Source organism: Callionymus lyra, chromosome 15 (assembly GCF_982586985.1).
Source record: "Callionymus lyra chromosome 15, fCalLyr1.hap1.1, whole genome shotgun sequence".
NCBI classification, from domain to species: domain Eukaryota; kingdom Metazoa; phylum Chordata; class Actinopteri; order Syngnathiformes; family Callionymidae; genus Callionymus; species Callionymus lyra.
In genome coordinates this window covers 8,614,119-8,637,103 of record NC_141832.1, presented here as the reverse complement: position 1 = coordinate 8,637,103, position 22,985 = coordinate 8,614,119, and the positions used below count along the sequence as shown (strand labels likewise).

General features: G+C 36.4%; 1 protein-coding gene across 2 annotated transcripts; it reads left to right on the top strand.

The window, feature by feature from the left end:
* The first annotated feature begins 1,203 nt into the window (after nucleotides 1–1,203).
* LOC148064781 (choline transporter-like protein 2) lies at nucleotides 1,204–22,733 on the top strand. Of its 2 annotated transcripts, none has more exons than XM_087808996.1 (22): nucleotides 1,204–1,345; nucleotides 10,897–10,945; nucleotides 11,007–11,080; nucleotides 11,142–11,226; nucleotides 12,804–12,888; nucleotides 12,951–13,064; nucleotides 13,128–13,188; nucleotides 14,143–14,266; nucleotides 14,323–14,406; nucleotides 14,639–14,751; nucleotides 15,547–15,678; nucleotides 15,731–15,830; nucleotides 17,068–17,160; nucleotides 17,231–17,315; nucleotides 17,378–17,640; nucleotides 18,314–18,408; nucleotides 20,651–20,754; nucleotides 20,829–20,902; nucleotides 20,974–21,044; nucleotides 21,116–21,204; nucleotides 21,268–21,352; nucleotides 22,387–22,733. In XM_087808996.1, exons 1-22 carry the CDS (start codon nucleotides 1,318–1,320, stop codon nucleotides 22,491–22,493), a joined length of 2,115 nt encoding a protein of 704 aa, XP_087665122.1. In that variant the 5' UTR covers nucleotides 1,204–1,317; the 3' UTR covers nucleotides 22,494–22,733. The 2 variants fall into 2 exon arrangements, with proteins under 2 accessions (XP_087665122.1, XP_087665121.1); XM_087808995.1 differs by lacking the exon at nucleotides 1,204–1,345 and adding an exon at nucleotides 9,109–9,266.
* The last annotated feature ends 252 nt before the right edge of the window (nucleotides 22,734–22,985 follow it).

Genomic DNA, 22,985 nt, shown 5'->3' with positions numbered 1-22,985 from the left:
CATCACGCAGCGCCTCCACACAAATACACAAAATTCGTTCAAAACACGCTTTAATTTTAAATCACATCCAATAGTTATAGTTTAAAACAAATAAACTATAGTTTGGTGTGTTTATGGTATTTATTAAAATTCAATTTAATTTCCTAAACTTGGTCCTCGTCTCTGATTGGTTGAGGTGCGTGGGTGTGTGACACGTTGACAAGTTTATTATATTTAGGATCCGTAAATGTTTTTTTTTTATAATGTCATTTCGTGTCAAAGTTAAAGGAAAGGAAAAAAAAACAAAACAACTACTTTTATGCATCTTTTAATGAACTGTGTTTGTGAGCCATGTTTTATTTTCTCTTGCACATACTTACGTCTGAAGCGACAAACTATCCACATAAAAACCAAAAAGAAAAGCAAGTTTTATTTGTAAAGTAAAAGGAGTTTAAATAAATAGTAAATGGAATAAATAAATACTTCAAATAAAAATATATATATATATATGTGTCACGTTTTAGTAACACTGCTCGTAGACGAATTTATATTTTAGTACAGTTTGTATTTATTAAATGTAAACATTTTTATAAAATGCAAAAGAGCAGTTGTTAATTTGATTATAATTTTATTTTTATTCGTTTTTATTTAAATCCACTATCGTGCAAGTGATACATACAAACCTACATTTATTAATAAACTTCCCTCTCTACTTTATTTCTAGAATAAATAATATTTATTTTGATCAGTCTAGAACACTATAGTGTACTGTTGATTGACAGTATAGTAACACTATTTTTTTTGTGGGTGTGTGGGGGGAGGGTGATACAATTAATAAAACAGATATTAATTAAATTAAATTGGAAGAATAAAATACAATAAAATAAAAGCCGCTACATTAGAGGTTGCATATAAAAAATAAAATAGAATAAGTAAATAAAATATACCTATTGTGTGTTTTTGTGGCGTAAAAAAAACATTGTAAAAGTGTGAGTAAAAAGGCCTTGAGGTAGAAACGTTTGATTTCTTCTTATCTATGGTTTATGTTTAACACGGTTTTTTTTCTCTCACTTTTGTCTGTGAAAATTCAAGACAACATCAACAAGATAACGGTACGTGGTTGAACGTCCCGCCTCCGGCCGCCTCATTGGTCCCACCGGACGTCAATCACCATCGTCGCGACGTGATTAGCTCGCGCCCGCGTCTCAGCGAAGCCCCTTTAAATGTAGTGGGACGAAGTTTTGCGAAGAAGTCGAGACGATCGTCGAGAACCCTCAAGGTAACGGAGACCCCTCGTCGTCCATGAGCGCCTGAAGAGGAGAGAAAGTCCGCGACACCATGGAGCTGGAGGAGCGGGAGAAGTTTGGTAGGTTTTTAAAAACTTTAACGCAGAGTTTAATACTTTTATTCGCTTTATTATGGAGCGCGTCGCTCACTGACGAGGAGTTCAAGTCTTATTCCAGTGTTACTTTCACGCTCCAATGTCATGGTTGTCACGTTGATGTTCGCTGCTCGTGCGTGTTCGTGCGCGTGCGAGCAACACCTGCAGAAACGATCGAACCTTCAGACGTGAACGTGTTTCTACGTCACAGCGTCATTGTCACAACGTAGGTGTCAGAGGTCATGCCCTCGCTCGTCCAGTTGCTCCTACATTCCTCACACACTCGCACCAGCAGCTGAAGCTAAGTTTAGACAAAGATGATTAAAAATGTTCGTGTGTGTGTGTGTGTGTGTGTGTGTGTGTGTGTGTGTGTGAGAGCAGAACACACACACATGAAACCTTCTGGACTCCACTGAGGGATAATTGTACCCTTTCCATCCAGATGCACCCCAAGAGCAGGACACACCCTCGAAGCGGTGTGTGTTCGTGTAATTACTTCTAAAGTTGTGTGACGGAAATAGTTTCGGTTACATGTGGTTTGTTGTGGTTGGATGGTTTTGAAAGATGATGTGTGTGAGGGTAGATTCCAGGTGAAGGTAAATAATAAAAACAATAGTTGAAATCTGTAAATATGACTATTGGGCTTTTGTTTTAGGGTTACTTTTGTACTTTATTGCTAGTCAAAAATACTTAAGTTATTACACATTTTAAATCAAGTATTATAGATGAAATATTAATAGCTTAATTCTATTCCATATTTTTTAGTAACTTATTTTTATTTTCATTTTATTCTATATTGAGGTTTTTTTATGCTTCTATCTTTTATTTTGCTTGACGGCCCCTGTCGCTGTATAAAATGTGGCCCCCTGGGAAATGTAGTTTCCTAACAGTGTATTTGAAAAAAATATTTTTCTGTCACCGGCCTTCTGCTTTTAAACATCGGTTTATTCACTTTGACTTTAATGGAGATAACATTGTAACAATTTCCACTTTCTGTGTGATTTTCTTTCCTGTCATCAGACCTGACGAATCGATCCAAATAAGGAATCAGCTCATGGCGGGCTTCATGAAGCTTCATGAAACATTTCATTTTTTATGAACCAAAATCGGATAAAAACCGATAGTAGGTTTCATTAAAATCGTCACTCAAAGCTGAAGATTGTAAGAGAAACAGTGCCATCTAGTGAGCTCTCAACATGAGGACGATGTTTCATGAAGCTTCATGAAACAGTTCATTTTTTATGAACCAAAATCGGATAAAAACAGATGGTAGGTTTCATTAAATCGTTCCTCAAAGCGGAAGATTGTAAGAGAAACAGTGCCATCTAGTGGGCTCTGAAAATGAGGACGATGTTTCATGAAGCTTTATGAAACAGTTAATTTTTTATGAACCAAAATCAGATAAAAACCGATGGTAGGTTTCATTAAAATCGTCACTCAAAGCTGAAGATTGTAAGAGAAACAGCGCCCTCTAATGGGCTCTGAAAATGAGGACGACGCTTCATGAAGCTTTATGATCTCATCGCTGAAAACGAACAAGTGTTTTGAATCATGTTCCCGTGTCTTCACTTCCTTCTTATCTGAGGGTTCAAGGGTCAGAGTTAAACACCGACCCCAGTGTTGAGTCACAGTTGATAATCCAGACGATGATCGACTCCTTCGAGACTTTGTCGTGGATCAGAATATCTTTATCGTCAAAGTGCAAACTTCTCAGTTTAATGCTGGCAGGACACAATATGGAATTCAACTAATAAATAAATAAATGAAAACAGAATAAAATAACATTAAATGAATAAATGATTAAAAAAATATTGACATTTTTAAATATTTAAAGAACAAAAAATACTAAAACTAAAATAAAATAGAATATTAAATAATAAAACTATATGTGTATATATCTATATATATGATAAAAAAAATAAACGTATAAATAATACAAGATATTATTTAAAAATAAAGAAAATATGAAATAAATTAAAATTATATATAATAATATTCGAAATATATACAGTATATATATACAATAAATACATGTTTCAGATTAAGTAAAACACACAAACTAAAAATATAACTAAAATTAAATAGAATATTTGAAAAACATTTGATTCAAAATAAATAATAGACATAAATTATTGTTCAAAATGAAGAAAATACTAAATAAAAATACTAAAAATTACAATTTAAAATGAATAAAAAATATGAAATTAATAAAATAACATATAAGAAAAATACTTAAAATAAATGTTGAAAGAAAATAAAAATAGAACCCAATTGAATAGAATATGAAATAAATTAAATTAAAAAAACATTATTCAAAATAAATCAAATATTAAATAAATAAAAAACAGTGTTAGTGATGTTTGTGTAGGTTTGCTATGTAATGATGTCAATCTAAGTCGTTCTAAGATCCTCTTCTGAACCATAAAGACTATAAAAGAATAAAAAGAATAAAAAAACACATGCAATGCTTCAACGATCCAAACATCTTTCCTCTCAACAATGGAGTCTTTCATAAGTTCAAAGTTGTAAATGTCAATTTTCCACTTCATGAAGAGAGAGAAGAAGAACTGAGGGTGTGAAGGAGAAGCTTCACTGAAGAGTCAACAGGAAGTGAAGATGAGTCGCACAAAGATGTGAGATAAGACTCACTTGTCAGTCTTGACTCATGGTGTCGACCAGCAGTTTGTGGTACACACTCAAGAAGTTTTTTGAGTTCTGTGACCTTCAGCCTGGAGGAGCGACAGACTCGACTCCTTCCCTCGACCACGTTTTTTCACAGAGGGAGGATTTCGTGTTCTTGTGGCCCACGTTCAACAGCTGCTTACAATCATCAGTGCCACACATCTGATCCACATCCACTCTAACCACAGCCCTCGCACACAGAACTGACACTCCTTGGCAGAGGTAATGAGGGACGTCGTGCTCGCTGGTGACCAAAGTGTTGTGGTGAATACTCAGAGTAACCTGTGTAACTTCCTGTAACTTCCCGTAACTTCCTGTGTCGCTTGGAAGTTCCACAAAGTTTTGACATCAATGTCACATGTGACCTGCTGGTCCAGACGCATGTTACTGATGTCCAGTCATTTTATTCTGAGTATTCCTCTTGGAGCAATACTACAGAGAATCTCAGAGTTCTACTACAGAGCTTCACAGAGTTATACGAAAAAAAGCCTCTTTGAGTAATACTACGGAGGCTCAGAGAGTAATACTACTAAACCTCTCTGAGTAAAAATACGGAGCCTCTCGGATTAATACTATGAAACCTCTCGGAGTAATACTACGGAGGCTCAGAGAGTAATACTACTGAACCTTTCTGAGTAAAAATACGAAGTCTCTCGGATTAATACTATGAAACCTCTCGGAGTAATACTACGGAGGCTTAGAGAGTAATTCTACTAAACCTTTCTGAGTAAAAATACGAAGTCTCTCGGATTAATACTATAAAACCTCTCGGAGTAATACTACGGAGGCTTAGAGAGTAATTCTACTAAACCTTTCTGAGTAAAAATACGAAGTCTCTCGGATTAATACTATGAAACCTCTCGGAGTAATGCTACGGAGGCTCAGAGAGTAATACTACTAAACCTTTCTGAGTAAAAATACGAAGTCTCTCGGATTAATACTATGAAACCTCTCGGAGTAATGCTACGGAGGCTCAGAGAGTAATACTACTAAACCTTTCTGAGTAAAAATACGAAGTCTCTCGGATTAATACTATGAAACCTCTCGGAGTAATACTACAGAGGCTCAGAGAGTAATACTACTAAACCTTTCTGAGTAAAAATACGAAGTCTCTCGGATTAATACTATGAAACCTCTCGGAGTAATACTATGGAGGCTCAGAGAGTAATACTACTCAACCTTTCTGAGTTAAAATACGAAGTCTCTCGGATTAATACTATGAAACCTTTCGGAGTAATACTACGGAGGCTCAGAGAGTAATACTACTAAACCTTTCTGAGTAAAAATACGAAGTCTCTCGGATTAATACTATGAAACCTTTCGGAGTAATACTACGGAGGCTTAGAGAGTAATTCTACTAAACCTTTCTGAGTAAAAATACAAAGTCTCTCGGATTAATACTATGAAACCTTTCGGAGTAATACTACGGAGGCTTAGAGAGTAATTCTACTAAACCTTTGAGTAAAAATACGAAGTCTCTCGGATTAATACTATGAAACCTTTCGGAGTAATACTACGGAGGCTTAGAGAGTAATTCTACTAAACCTTTCTGAGTAAAAATACGAAGTCTCTCAGATTAATACTATGAAACCTTTCGGAGTAATACTACGGAGGCTAAGAGAGTAATTCTACTAAACCTTTGAGTAAAAATACGAAGTCTCTCGGATTAATAATATGAAACCTCTCGGAGTAATACTACGGAGGCTCAGAGAGTAATACTACTAAACCTTTCTGAGTAAAAATACGAAGTCTCTCGGATTAATACTATGAAACCTTTCGGAGTAATACTACGGAGGCTTGGAGAGTAATTCTACTAAACCTTTCTGAGTAAAAATACGAAGTCTCTCGGATTAATACTATGAAACCTCTCGGAGTAATACTACGGAGGCTCAGAGAGTAATACTACTAAACCTTTCTGAGTAAAAATACAAAGTCTCTCGGATTAATACTATGAAACCTCTCGGAGTGATACTACGGAGGCTCAGAGAGTAATACTACTAAACCTTTCTGAGTAAAAATACGAAGTCTCTCGGATTAATACTATGAAACCTTTCGGAGTAATACTACGGAGGCTTAGAGAGTAATACTACTAAACCTCTCTGAGTAAAAATACGGAGCCTCTCGGAGTAATACTACGAAGCCCTTCAGAGTAATAATATGAAGCCTGTCAGAGTAATACTATGCAAAGCTCCAAAAACCGCAACAAACCATCTACACAGCAAAACTACACACAGTCATCTTCCTCCAGAAAGATGGTTTAAGGACATCAGCATGTATTGCCAGTAATACAAGAACAAAACAGGAATTGTGTTCAAGTGGAAAAAGTGAGTCGATCACCGAGTGAGTCATAAAGAGTGAAATGTAGGCGTAAGATCGTTGAACACTGTGGACAGATGTTTGTTTGTCGTTTTTTATACCTTGAAAAGATGTTCATAGTAGTGGTTTCATTCTCTCGGCTGGAAATAGTTTGTTTCTCAAACCTCTACGATCCTCAGAAGCGTGTAGTGTTGTGTATTGGCAAGAATCTAGCAGTTCTGGGTCAACGATCCAATTATTGTGATACTGTAGTAACAAGTATTTATGTGTAGTATTGTCCAGTACTTGACTCTGGTGTTGCAGTATTTACAGACCACATGACTCTTGACGAAGTCGTAACTGCTTTCATTTGTTTTCAAACCTACAGTAAATATGTCCAAACTTCAGCTGGAAACGACTGTATCCTCTCGTCCTCAGTCATCGCCGGGGTCTCAAGGGATTTCCTTTTTCCTTCAGCAGCGGAGGGCGTACTGACTGCTGCCATCTAGTGGCCGGAAGTTTATTTGCAACCCCAAAATAATTAATTATAATTAGTAAAATACCAAAAAAAAGAATCATTTTGATTAAACACGATTAGTTAAAATATAACCCAGAAAGAAAACTATGATATATATGATTTAAAAAGACAGAAACATGGATCTTCTGAGAACAGATATCTGGAGCCGCCTGGACCTTCAAGTCTCCTCCGGCCGGGCAGAAGTAAACACCATCATGAGCAGCACCACCCGTTTCCACTTAAGCGTTTGATGTCCCGGGCCAGACCGGGTCACGTGACTCCTGGAACGCCGCGGTGCCAACGCTCCTAAACGCTCCGGCATGTTCCCGGGAGGAAAAAACACTAGGATCTGAACAATGTTGTTTGTCCAGTTTGAAGGTTTTTCTCTCTTGAATACTGTAGTTCTGGTTCAAGGTATTTGTACTCAGTTACTGAGTGAACTCTCTGTGTGCAGGACAAAAGCTACACACTGGTATAAATAGAGAAACTCGATCTGCTCCCTCGGAGAGTATAGCTGGTCTGGGATCTGTGATCTTCTCGCTGAAACAAATCTGGTCGGGACGGCGGCGGCGGTTTGAATAACTCGTCTGAAACCACTGATGTCACAGAGATCAGGGATCACGGCGCTGAAAGGGAATCGACCGACGGCCTTTGTTTTGATGTGCAAGGCAAGCGTGTCGAGTTCCACTGAATGGTCCCGGGCTCGGATTCACGGCGTGAAAAGAAAAAATGCTGGACGAGCTGCTCTGGAAACGTTGACTCTTTGACAAGTTTTGGTGGAGTTTTAGTTGGAGAAACTGTTTTGAAGAAAAGTTTTGAGCCAAATTTAATGCCGTTAAATATACTTAACATTGAAAAAACAACTTAATCAACCATTAATTACATTTAATTAGATAAAAATATATATTTACTGATGTTTCTACTCATAAAACAAAGTTTTCTGCACCTGGGAAACTGAAAAGTTGTTTATTTTTTCGTTAAAGTTTTCCCATGTATGATAATAAAAGCCAATTAAATCATATTTTTGTCAACACAGACACTATGAAAGTATATCATTGTCATTAGAATATTGTTTTAAGCAAAGGTCATTTTTTAACCCATTTGTTGTCTCTGGGTCAAGGTGACCCGGTGGCCTGAAAGCTATTGTGTTTGTGTCATCCCAAGGGTTAAATAATTGATTAACAAAATATTTTCAAAATAAATGCTTTTTTTTACACATAGAGTTTGAAATTCTAGTTCCAATAATTCGAAAATAAATGTTCTATATTTTCTATTTTTTAATTCATAGCCTTTTGAATTCAATATAAAAGGTTGAGTTTAAAAGTGTTATCTTACTAGACTAAACCAATCGAGCGCCGAGCCACTCGATCTTACTTTGAAATTCTCTTAACGCTGCATTACTACCAATAGCTTAAAAATGATGTTGTGAAAGTAGCTCGGTACTCGATTGGTATTGTCTGGTGACTCTATTACACCAACATTTTTATATTGAATTTAAAAGACTACAAATGAAAAAAATATTGAATTTAGAAAATTGATTTTTGATTGATTACAATTATAATATCAAACTCTATGTGTAAAAAAACATTCATTATTTTTTTTAGGATTCAATTATTTAAACCCCCCCCACAAATTCAACCCTTCAATATATTTTTTTGCCAAATTAAAATTCAACTTTAAAAAAATAAAATGTCATTATAAAATGGAATATTGTTCAATTAAATGTCATGTCATTTATTTAGTTTTATTGTCAATAATTTATTTTTATGCCATTTTATGGAAATGTCTCATATTTCAATGTATTGTATTGTAATGAATCTCTTTTTATTTCATTTGTGTTGTTTAATTTTTTATTTATTTTCTGTAATACCACCACAACTACTTCCTGGAAATAAAAGTTTAGTGGTTCTGATTCTGAGAAAATTAATAATTTAATGCATTAAAAAACAACATTTCAATGAATTTCAAAATTTCAAATGTTAAATTCAACCATATAATATGACCATAAATAGGAAATGATCTTCATTATCATTATTTCTGGTCATATTTTCTCTCGTAACCACACATGTTGTGTTGCAGCAGCTGTGCCAGGTTAGACTAAACGATCCAGAGGTGTGTGTGTGTGTGTGTGTGTGTGTGTGTGTGGGGGGGGGGGGGTGTGTGTGGAGGGGGCGGAGCCTCACAGGTGGAGCACAGATTGAGAGCAGCAGTAGCTTCAGGATCAACATTGAGGGGGAAGATCTGAGGTGGAGCTGGCAGGGACAGGTCCGACCGGTTTTTTTTCTTCCTCTGCCTCAGTTTCTTGCTCACTCTCGGTGATCCAGGACTGGTGAGAGTGAAGCGGGACCAGGAGGGTTTGAGGAAAACATCTGAAGATGCCAGAAGAGAACGGAGAGTTTTATGGAAAACATGGTAAAAAAAAACAACAAAAAACTCTTTAATAGTTTTGGACTTTTCCCATCAGGGAGTTTGATCGTCGAGCGTTCGTGTTGTGGTCACAACATGCTGGGAAAGTTTGGGTGTGTGAGCTTGCGGCTTTTTGCTTGTGTCTGTGTGTGTGTGTGTGTGTGTGTGTGTGTGTGTGTGTGTGTGTGTGTGTGTGTGTGTGTGTGTGTGTGTGTGTGTGTGTGTGTGTGTGTGTGTGTGTGTGTGTGTGTCTGTGTGTGCACTGAAAACTTCCTGATCTTGTTTAGAAAATGTTTGTCGCTTAAACTGCAAACAAGGGTTATTTGAGGACTTGAGGGAGATTCGGATTCTTTCAGTGACTCAACGTCATGACATGAGTCACTCGGGCTCAGTTTTCTTTTAAATGTCACAACAACAAGAATCTTGACGTGTCGGTTTGACGCACGAGCCGCAGATCTACACGGAGTCTCCAGCGAATGACGCGCCTTCAACAGTTTCTGCTTCTATTTGCGTTTTTTGCCTGAAGATAAGACGTTTGTTTACACAACTTTCGTTGTTTCTTTGCTTTATTTATTTTTTCTGCTTCTTGATATTTGACAAGTTGGAATTTTTTAAGATCTTTTTTTTTAGGGAAAAAGTCTTTAAATGTGATTTTAATTCATAGTTATCCTGCAAACTAACAAGGAGAACATCTACAGAATCTCTTAAAGTAATAAAAGGAAAATCTCCCTCAATATTTTCCTTATTTTTAGCTTTTTAATTAGAATAATGGAGAAATAAAATGAAGATTTTATGAAGTCGTTTATCTTCCAAACTGGCTTGTTTTTTTTCGCCAGTGTAACATTTAAAGGAACATCGTAGTTATTTAGTAAAAGTAGATTAAATGTTTGACACAATTTTACAAAATCAAAAGTACTCGGCTCGTAAATGATTCTTGAATCATTGTTTTAAGTTGAAATTTTAAGATAAAAAACATGCATTATATTTAAAAAAAAATGAACTTTAACAAATATCACAAGAAAAAACTTGTTTTTTATGAAGTAGACATTTCATAAAAAGGTAAAAAAAATAGGTGAAACATGAATTTAAATTAAAGTCTAAAAGTAATTTTTGGTAAATTAGGTCAAAAAAATGTTTGCTTCTCTATTCAATATAATAATTAATAAAACGCTTTTTACTTTTTTCCACTGCCATTTCAAAAAGTGTTTTTTTTGTTTCCTTTAATTGTATTTGTTTAGTTTTTGTATGTACATAAATATTTATGAAAAAAAAGAAGAAATTAGTTGAAAAATAAATTACTTTATTTAGGTTATTACGATAGAAGAGTTTTCTAAATGATGTTCTCTTTGAGAAAGTTCAGTCCTGATGATTTATTTTGTGAGTAGCTGTTAGTTTCACTCAGTGTTGCAACAACTGTGAGAACTTTTGAATCCTTTGAATCCTCTGACAACACAACAAACAAACACAGCTCCCCCTAGTGGCCGCTCCGCTCCCTCCCGGGTTTCTCCTGAACTCACGGGGGAGGAATTTGTCGGGTTGCCAGGCGTGTCGCTCGAGACTGGGGGAGAAGAATGGGAGGAAATAATGAGCAAAGTTCACTATCGTGCGTCTGAATCAAAGTGTGTTTGTTGTGCAGGCGAGCCCAGGAAGTATGACGCAAACTTCAGGGGTCCGGTCGCCAACAGGTGGGTTTGAGACTTTATTTTATTTTTCTTACCTGGTTCTGACCCTGGAGTTTGTCCTCAGAGGCTGCACCGACATCGTGTGCTGCATCCTCTTCGTCCTCGCCATCCTGGGCTACATCGCCGTCGGCATTCTGGGTAATGAACGCACAACACACTTGTGGTTCCAAGTGTGAGTCTGACTCTGGTTGTGCTGCAGCGTGGACGCAGGGAGACCCTCGCAAGGTGATCTATCCCACCGACAGTGAGGGCCAGTTCTGTGGACAAGCTGGAACCCCCCTGGCGTGAGTAGACTTGTGCAGCCCCAGAGCTTTGCTCAAAGGCAGAGAGTCTTTATAAACCTTTATGGTTAATCTTTTTTTTTTTTTCATTTTTGTGTTGCAATTTAACTGCCAGCCACTAGATGGCAGAACCACTTATTATTACTATTTATTAATTATGAGTTAAGTCAAAACTTTTATAAAATAAAATTCGGATTTTACAAGGAAGGGCTAGTCTACCTAGTAGGGGTGTAAGTAAATATACTTTGAATTTTGCGAACATTTTTCTTCACAATACTGTATCGATGGTTAAGAGAAACGTATTGAATTTGGATTTTCTTATAAAGTGAAAATACTCCTGCTGTTCATTTTCCGTTGCAATTACATTTCCGGCCACAAGATGGCAGCACAGAGTATAATTATAATGAGTCCTTTCAAAATTGTTATAATTGTGATTTTACAAAGAAGGGCAAGTCTACGTAGTAGGGAAGAAAATATCGATTACACTAAAACATCGCCATGTTTTTTCTTTTGACAATACTGTATCAATATTAAATATTACCAAGTCAATTTTTTTTTATATAGAATTAACATGCAAATATTCACAGCATTTTGTTTATTTTTGTGTTGCAGTTAAACTGCCACAACATGTTTAATTATTTTAAAAACTGTATGAATTAAAATTCAGAATTTACAACGAAAGGGCAATTATAGCTAGTAGTAGTGTAAGAAAACATTGATTCACTTAAATATCACGAAATTTCACAATTTCTATTTACAGTTAACACGAAATATTCACAATGTTTATTCATTTTTGTGTCGCAATTAAACCTCTGGCCGTCATTACGTCCACCGCAGCTAAAGGAATCTTGCGATATCCTGGCGCTGACTGAGGATGAGAGGATACAGTCGACGCCTGTAATCTCACTTCTAATGCCATTTGTTTCATAATTGTAAACATCTTTCATGAATGAGAGGCTGAACTTTAACAAGAGATGAATGTCAAGTTTTATTTCTCACACATTGGAGACACATCCGCCATTTTGACTCTCCACTGACATAAGACCCACAACCAACAGTTTGACCCACTAGTAAACTGAAAGACTCACTTGAAGTTGTGGCGTTAAATGAATTAAAAATAGCTGAAAAAAGGAATCGATGATAAAAAAATACTTCCGGATTGTTTGACCGTGACGGAGCAGACCTGTCAATCATCCTGACGAGTCCTGTCTTGTCTCCGTCGAGTTTCATGACCTCAGCCGAGGATCGTGTCAACAATGGCATGTTTTTAAACCGGATAACCAAGAAAATGTCGTGAAATGTGTGACGTTCTCGAGGTTCATCCGGATCCAGGAGAGGTTGAAGGTTCCGTCGCTCATGTGTTTAGCTGATGGAGAATTAAAAATGGAAGGTTTTCGGTTTAATTCCCTCCAAAACAAAACTTAAATTTTTTTTTTTTTAATTTTCTGATGCAACTGAACGTTTGATCCAGCAGGGGGCGCCCTCTGCATGGATGTAAAGATCTAAAACTAACTGTATCTCGATGTATCTTCTATCATTGATATAAAACGATGTGTTTAACTGACGCTCCTCTGGCGCAGGAACAAGCCGGTGTTGTTCTACTTCAACATCATGAAGTGTGCGAGTCCCATGGTGCTGCTGGAGTTCCAGTGTCCCACCACGCAGGTAGACCACCCAACAGAAACCTCAAAACCACGACCTTCATGACCCGAGCCTCGTGTCTGCAGATGTGTGTGGAGAAATGTCCCGACAGGTTCATGACCTTGATCAAGGCCTACAGCAGCACCAAGGACTTCAGCTACTACAAGACCTTCTGCAAGAGTGGCGTCTCTGCCTCCATGGTAGGATTTTTACACTAAGATGAACGCTTCGGTTTCTCACCCGGGGGTTGATGTTTTCCTCAGGGGGTCCCTCAGATCCTGTCTCTGGGTCTCTGTCCCGCCATGTTGACGCCCAGCAAGTCCTGTGAGTTTCTTTTGTTCGCCGAGGTTTTTTTAATTTCATCTGAATCTGATGAGTGCAGTGTTTCTACGGTGGCCCAGGAGCTCAAAACACACCATAAACTCTGACACAAAATTTACAATTTCCTGAAAGAAATTTCAGTTTAATAAACAGAAATTTACAATTAAATGAAAAGAAATTTACAATTTAATAAAAAAATGTTTTTTACAATTTAATTTAAAAAAAAAGAAATAAAAAATTTAATGCAACGAAATTTACAATTTAATTAAAAAAAGAAATTTAGAATTTTATTAAAATTTATTTTTAGAATTTAATGAAAAGAAATTTGCAATTTAATAAACTTTTTTTTTTAGAATTTAATGAAACAAAGTTTACAATTTAATTAAAATTTCTTTTTACAATTTAATTTAAAAAAAAATACAATTTAATTAAAAAAATAAATTTACAATTTAATTAAAATTTCTTTTTACAATTTAATTTAAAAAAAAAATACAATTTAATTAAAAAAAGAAATTTACAATTTAATTAAAATTTCTTTTTACAATTTAATTTAAAAAAAATACAATTTAATTAAAAAAAAGAAATTAACAATTTAATTAAAATGTCTTTTTACAATTTAATGAAAATAAATTTACAATTTCCTGAACAAAATGCACAATTTGTAAATTTGTTTCACAAAATTGTAAATCAAATTTACTGAAGTCAATGTACAAATTCTTTACATTTGTTTCAGAAAATTTATAATTTTAGGACATTGTAATTTTCTTTAAATTTAATTAAACCAATTTAAAATTCCGTAAAACAAATTTACAATTTACTGACATAAATGTACAACTTAATGAAATACATTTTTAATTTATTGAAACAAATTCACTTTTTTTTTTTTTTTAAACGTGTTTCTAAAATGGTCAAAAAGGTGTTGATTGACAGCTTCACGGTTGAACTTCCTGTCCTCAGTCACTCGCCGCTGCTTCCCGGCTCTGGGTCAGAGCAACGGCGTGATCACGGTGGGAAACAACACCAGCTTCGACGACGGCTCCGGGAAGATGCGTGAAGCGAAGGATCTGCTGGACGGCGTGAAGTGAGTGTCGACCTCCGACCCCGTGACCTTCGGCCGCTCACGTGACTCGTCCTCAGGAACGCCACGGTGGTGATCGAGGCGCGTCAGGTGGTCATGAAGATCTTCGAGGACTACACACACTCGTGGTACTGGATCCTGCTGTGAGTCACGGAAGTGTGTGTGTGTGTGTGTGTGTGTGTGTGTGTGTGTGTGTGTGTGTGTGTGTGTGTGTGTGTGTGTGTGTGTGTGTGTGTGTGTGTGTGTGTGTGTGTGTGTGTGTGTGTGTGTGTGTGTGTGTGTGTGTGTGTGTGTGTGTGTGTGTGTGTGTGTGTGTGTGTGTGTGTGTGTGTGTGTGTGTGTGTGTGTGTGTCACTGACCTGTGCGCTCCTGCAGGGGTCTGGTGATCGCCATGTTGACGAGTCTGCTCTTCATCGTCCTCATGCGCTTCCTCGCCGGCATCATGGTCTGGGTCATGATCGCCCTCGTCATCCTGGTCATCGGCTACGGTCAGTGGAGTTGTCGTCACTGTTGGTGAATGTGTGTTGTTGTCGTCACTCTGAGTCGATGTGTGTTGTTGTCGTCACTTTGAGTCGATGTGTGTTGTTGTCGTCACTCTGAGTCGATGTGTGTTGTTGTCGTCACTTTGAGTCGATGTGTGTTGTTGTCTTCACTGTTGGTGAATGTGTGTTGTTGTCGTCACTTTGAGTCGATGTGTGTTGTTGTCACTGTTGGTCAATGTGTGTTGTTGTTGTCACTGTGAGTCGATGTGTGTTGTTGTCGTCACTGTGAGTCAATGTGTGTTGTTCTTGTCACTCTGATTCAATGTGTGTTGTTGTCGTCACTATGAGCTTGTGTGTGTGTGCGTGTGTGTTTTCTTTCGGCACTCTGACTCCCAGAGACATCAACACACACGTTGACACAATGTGTGTGTTGTCATTTTAAGGCAATGTGTGTGTTTTTCTTTTCACTGTTAGTCAAGGTGTGTTTTTGTCGTCACTGTTGGTCAAGGTGTGTTGTTCTCGTCACTGTTGGTCAATGTGTGTTGTTGTTGTTGTAACTCTGTGTCAACGTGTGTGTGTCAATGTCTCTGTATGTCAATGTGTGTTGTTGTCGTCAATGGAAGCCAGTATGTGTGTTGTTGTCGTCAATGTGTGTTGTTGTCGTCACTCTGTGTCAACGTGGGTGTGTTGATGTCATTGTGAGTCAATGACTGTTTTTATTATCACTGTAGTCATTGTGTTGTCGTCATCACTGTAACTGGGTGTGTTGTTGTCATCACTGTAACTGTTGTGCGTCCTCAGGGATCTTCCACTGCTACATGGAATACGCTGCTCTGAAGGGTCGTCCAGGTGCAGACGTGACTCTGCAGGACTTGGGCTTCCAGACCGACTTCACCGTCTACCTGCAGATCCGCCAGACGTGGCTCGCATTCAGTGAGTGTCTGCCTCTGGTGTGTGGACCCCGCTGACCTTTGACCTCCCGCAGTGATCATCCTGGCCATCGTGGAGGTCATCATCATCCTCATCCTCATCTTCCTCCGCAAGAGGATCCTCATCGCCATCGCCCTCATCAAAGAAGGCAGCAAGTGAGTGACCGCAGCGCCCCCTACTGGTCCTGAGCCATCATGTCAATGACCTCTGAAGATCTTTATTGATGGATTTTTATCTTGAAACTAAAAGTCGTTTCTACGGTGGCCTTGAAGTGCAAAACACATTTGCAATTCGATGAAACTAATTTACAATTTCATGAAACAAATTTACAATTTGATAAAACACATTTGCAAACTGATAAAACACATTTGCAAACTCATGAAACAAATTTACCATTTCATGAAACTCATAGAAACACATTTACAAACTTATGAAACACATTTACAAACTAATGAAACACATTTACAAACTAATGAAACTCATTTACAAACTAATGAAACACATTTACAAACTCATGAAACACATTTACAAACTCATGAAACACATTTACAAACTAATGAAACACATTTACAAACTAATGAAACTCATTTACAAACTCATGAATCTAATTTACACACTCATGAATCTAATTTACACACTCATGAATCTAATTTACACACTCATGAATCTAATTTACACACTCATGAATCTAATTTACACACTCATGAATCTAATTTACACACTCATGAATCTAATTTACACACTCATTAATCTAATTTACACACTCATTAATCTAATTTACACACTCATTAATCTAATTTACACACTCATTAATCTAATTTACACACTCATTAATCTAATTTACACACTCATAAAACACATTTACAAACTCATGAAACACATTTACAAACTCATGAAACACATTTACAAACTAATGAAACTCATTTACAAACTCATGAATCTAATTTACACACTCATAAAACACATTTACAAACTCATAAAACACATTTACAAACTCGTGAAACACATTTAAAAACTCATGAAACACATTTACAAACTCATCAAATAAATTCACTTTACACAATTTCCGGAAACTAATTTACAAGCTCATGGATCTAATTCACAAACTCATAAAACGCATTAACAAAATCATGAAACAAATTTACAAACTCATGAATCTAATTAACACACACTCATAAAACTTTCCAAAAACTTCTGGGCCACCGTAGAAAAAAAAATCACAATTTAAGGAAAACTTATTTATAATTTCATAAAAACACATTTTGAAAATAATAATTTCCTGATTAATTCATTTATGTTTTTTTTTTGTTTTTTTCAACTTATGAAACTAAATGACAATCTCTGTAAACGTGTCTATAAAACGGTGGTTTATCTCCGTGTGTGTCGTTCCAGGGCCATCGGCGCGATGATGTGTTCGCTCTTCTACCCTCTCTTCACCTTCCTGCTGCTGGCCATGGTCATCGCCTACTGGGCCGTCACTGCCGTGTATCCTTCCGTCGCGTCGCCACGACGACCGCATCTTCTTCTTCTTCTTCTTCTTTAACTCCTCCCACAGCTTCCTGTCGACCTCCAACGAGCCCGTGTACAAGGTCTTCAACGAGTCGGCGTGCGCCTTCTCCAGGAAAACCTGCGATCCGGCCGTAAGTGTCTCTCGTTCTTCTTCGCCGCCCTCACCGGGGACTTGACTCTGGGTCGTCTCTAGAACTACAGCACGACCTCCATGAAGGTCCAGTGTCCGGACTCCGAGTGTCTGTTCGCCTTCTACGGCGGAGAAACCATCTACCACAAGTACCTGATCGGTCTGCAGTTCTACAACGTCTTCCTCTTCTTCTGGTGCGCCAACTTTGTCACGGCGCTGGGTCAGATGACGCTCGCCGGCGCCTTCGCCTCCTACTACTGGGCCTTCAACAAGTCGGACGACCTGCCGTCCTGCCCCGTCTTCTCCTCGCTGGGCCGGTGCCTCAGGTGGGTCCGATCTTCTAAAATAATTTTACACATGGAGTATGATATTATAATTCAGATAATTCAGAAATAAATTGTCTTAATTCAACAGTTTTTAATTCGTAGCCTTTGAAATTCAAAACAAAAATCTAACTTTTTAGCCAATCATGCGACTTGCAGACGGTCATGTGACCGTTCGATCAAGACACTATTGTATCAATATCTTTATATTGTAGTTAAAAGGCTACGAATAAAAAAAAAATCATTTTGTAAATTCAATTTTTTCAATTATTGTGATTATAATATCAAACTCTGTTAAAAAATATTTAAATGTATAATTATTAGTTTAGAAACTATTTGAATTCTTTCATCCAATTATTAAAATAAACTTTCAATACATTTTTTTTTTTAGATAGAACTTTATTAATTGTTTTTCCAACTAGATACAGCAATACAGACGATAATTCATAAATATAAGAACAAGAACATATAAAAAATAATAATAATTTATAAATGATTTAAAGAATAATTCAATGCTTAACAAAAAAATATATCACAAACGCATTTGTTTTTCGTGCCTCCGGGTCACCTTGACCCTGAGATAACACAAGGGTTAAAAAAGAAGCTATGCTTAAAAAAATGTCATGATTTGAAAAGGTTAATTAAAGCGGATGATTTATTTGAGTTTTCCTCTCAGGTACCATGTCGGAACTCTGGCCTTCGGCTCCCTCCTCCTGTCAATCATCCAGATCATCAGGGTGCTGCTGGAGTACTTGGACCACAAGATGAAAGGTTTGTCACTCGAATGGAAACGTTCTCTGAGCTCGTGTTGTTCTGGACTCGCATCTTTATTATTTGTGTTTTTTTTTCTTCTCCAAAATTATAGTGGCCCAGAAGTGGGAATCAAAAATACTCACACATCTACAATTTCCCTGAAACCGTTTACCGAAAAAATCTGTTACAAATTTACAAACATTTAAAAATTACCATTTCATAAAAAAATGCCACTTCCTGAAACATATTTACAAACTCTGTAACTGTGTTTCAGAGTTTGTAAATATGTTTCAAACTCTGAAACACAGTTACAAACTCTGAAATTCGTATAGACACATTTACAAACTCTGAATCTCATTTACAAACTCTGTCTGAAACTCATAGAAACTCATTTACGAACTTTGAAACGCATAGAAACACATTTACGAACTCTGAAACCCAGAAACACATTTACGAACTCTGAAACTCAGAAACACATTTACGAACTCTGAAACTCAGAAACACATTTACGAACTCTGAAACTCAGAAACACATTTACGAACTCTGAAACTCAGAAACACATTTACGAACTCTGAAACTCAGAAACACATTTACGAACTCTGAAACTCAGAAACACATTTACGAACTCTGAAACTCATTTACAAACTCTGTCTGAAACTCATAGAAACTCATTTAAAAACTCTGAAACTCATAGAAACTCATTTACAAACTCTGAAACTCATAGAAACACATTTACAAACTCTGAAACTCATAGAAACACATTTACAAACTCTGAAACTCATAGAAACTCATTTACAAACTCTGAAACTCATAGAAACTCATTTACAAACTCTGAAACTCATAGAAACTCATTTACAAACTCTGAAACTCATAGAAACACATTTACAAACTCTGAAACTCATAGAAACACATTTACAAACTCTGAAATTCGTATAGACACATTTACAAACTCTGAATCTCATTTACAAACTCTGTCTGAAACTCATAGAAACTCATTTACGAACTTTGAAACACATAGAAACACATTTACGAACTCTGAAACCCAGAAACACATTTACGAACTCTGAAACTCAGAAACACATTTACGTACTCTGAAACTCATTTACAAACTCTGTCTGAAACTCATAGAAACTCATTTAAAAACTCTGAAACTCATAGAAACTCATTTACAAACTCTGAAACTCATAGAAACACATTTACAAACTCTGAAACTCATAGAAACTCATTTACAAACTCTGAAACTCATAGAAACACATTTACAAACTCTGAAACTCATAGAAACTCATTTACAAACTCTGAAACTCATAGAAACTCATTTACGAACTCTGAAACTCATTTACAAACTCTAGAACTCATAGAAACACATTTACAAACTCTGAAACTCATAGAAACTCATTTACAAACTCTGAAACTCATAGAAACTCATTTACAAACTCTGAAACTCATAGAAACACATTTACAAACTCTGAAACTCATAGAAACTCATTTACAAACTCTGAAACTCATAGAAACACATTTACGAACTCTGAAACTCATAGAAACTCATTTACAAACTCTGAAACTCATAGAAACACATTTACAAACTCTGAAACTCATAGAAACACATTTACGTACTCTGAAACTCATTTACAAACTCTGTCTGAAACTCATAGAAACACATTTACAAACTCTGAAACTCATAGAAACTCATTTACAAACTCATAGAAACTCATTTACAAACTCTGAAACTCATAGAAACACATTTACAAACTCTGAAACTCATAGAAACACATTTACAAACTCTGAAACTCATAGAAACTCGTAGAAACTCATTTACGAACCCTGAAACTCATTTACAAACTCTAGAACGCATAGAAACACATTTACAAACTCTGAAACTCATTTACAAACTCTAGAACGCATAGAAACACATTTACGAACTCTGAAACTCATTTACAAACTTTTTCCTGAAACACAATAACATTTTCATGAATCAAAAAATTGCAATTTCTTGAAACAAATTTACAATATCTCAGAGTTTGTACATTTGTTTCAGGAAATTGTCATTTTGTTTCAAATAAATTTACAAATGTATAAATGTTTAAACAAAATAACACTTTCCCAAACAAAGATGACAATTTCGTGTAACAAATTAACAAACTTTGAAACAATGTGACAATTTCCTGGAACATTTGTTTCAGGCAATAAAAATGTAGAGTTTGTACATTTGTTTTTCACTTCGTGCTTACAGTACAAAATGGTTATAAATCTGTGGTTTCAGGCGCTCACAACAAGTGCACCAAGTTCGTGCTGTGCTGCCTGAAGTGCTGCTTCTGGTGTCTGGAGAAGTTCATCAAATTCCTGAACAGAAACGCCTACATCATGGTCAGTCTCGTTGCTGTGCATTAGTTCGGCCTCCAGAGGGCGCTGTGCTGCAGCTAATACGGTTTGTCTCCTAGACCGCGATCTACGGTAAGAACTTCTGCACCGCTGCCAAAGACGCCTTCTTCCTCCTCATGAGGAACATCATCAGGTGAGTCCCCCCCCCCCCCCCCCGGGGTCACGTGATCCGGTCCACGCGTCTCACCGATGAACCCTCCACAGAGTGGCGGTCCTGGACAAGGTCACGGATTTCCTTCTGTTCCTGGGGAAGCTGCTGATCGTGGGCCTCGTGGGTGAGTCTCCGCCTCAGGTCCGGGGTCTCGTGGAGTCTGGTTTGTGAAGTGTGTGGTGTCGCCCCCTGCAGGTGTGTTCTCGTTCTTCTTCTTCTCCGGCAGAGTGAAGGCGTTCCATGACACGGCGCCGCAGCTTCACTACTACTGGGTGCCCATCCTGGTGAGACCTGGCCCACCTGCGAGTCCTCGGGATCCCGTTTTTCTCACTTGTGTTTGTGTGCAGACGGTGGTGGTGGGGTCGTACCTCATCGCTCACGGGTTCTTCAGCGTCTACGCCATGGCGGTGGACACTCTCTTCCTCTGCTTCTGTGAGTCGCACTCGTGCACCTCGTTTACATTAGCAGCTCCAGGTCAACACGCATGGATGTCAGTGCCAGCAAAATATTGAAGGAATTTAACGTTTATAAATGTTCAATATTCTTTTAATAATTTAATTAAATATTTTTATATTGAAAGCTTGAATTTTTCTTTTAAATAATTAAATACAAAACATTTTTCTTTCTCCAATTTTCCACATTTTATTTTTACATAATAATTAAAAAAATAATTAAATAAATTTGTAGATTTTAAATTAAATAATAATAATAATCTCTATTTATATAGTGCCTTTCTAGACCAGACATAAAACTTATGGCACTATAACAACATTCTTATATTGTATACAAAAACTGAATTAAAAAAAAATGTCGATTTAAAAAAAAAACAAAACATGTATTTTTTAATAACAATATCGTATAACTATATGTGTTAAGGAAATATTTTTAATTTGAATTATTAACATTCTATATACAAATTATTGAAATACAAATACATTTAACTTTTGAAGATTTTAGATACTGTTGAATTCAAGTATTTCATATAAACTCGTTTAAAACTAATTTTAATTTAAGATTTGAAATATCAATATTTTTGATGACCGGTATACTTCCATACAGATGACCTTTCTAAGATATTCTTATATTATACACATATTTGTATATTGAATTTTAAAGGCTAAAAAATGAAATACTTACAAATTAACTTACAAAATGTATTTATTTTTTTATACATTTTTATGAATTATTGGAATTGGCATCAAACTAAACCAAGAAAGAATTATATTTAAAATGTGTGTGTATGTATGTATATATATATATATATATATATATATATTTTGATAAAAAAAAACATTCAACTTCAATATACTAGTTATTGAAACTTTTTTTGGCGAAAATGTTTAATCAAAATTCAAAGTTTCAACCATTCACTATCCTGATGTCACTGATTTACTTCAATATACTTTATATCAAGTTTTTGAAAGCCCTGTTTACGAAAGTAAAGTTTCATGACTGTCGTCTCACAGTGGAGGACATCGAGAGGAACGACGGGAGTCCAGAGAAACCGTACCTGATGCCCGAGAGTCTCCGGAAGCTCCTGAACAAGAAGAATAAAGCTCAGTACAACGATTAGCTCGTCCTCCGGAACCTAATGCGACATATCCAGGGTTTTAAAGATGTTACTGCTCACGTTATGAGCGTTTTTTGTTATTTAACTTTGAATATAAAGACGTGATATTAATAGATCAATATTTAAAAAGCAGCAACATTCAAGCCATACAGTCACAGCTGCTGTGAACGTTCATGGGAATATTGGACCTGAAGCCAAAGTTTGTTTTTATGCCTGTTTTTTTATTAAAGTACGTTTTCTATATTTTGGATTCTCTTGTCTTCCTTCAAAAAGTGTGATAAAGATTAACTTGATTTGTTTTGTACTTCAGAAAATGTGTATGATTTTAAACATATATATTTTCTGTTTAAAATGCAAGTTTTTTTTTGCTGTGATGCAAGTTTAAAATAATTTTTATTTTATAAAAAAAATGTAATTTTTCTGAACTCCCTTCCTTCCTTCAAAAATGCAAAACGGAGCAAAAATGAGACATAAAAACCAAACAACAACCCACTG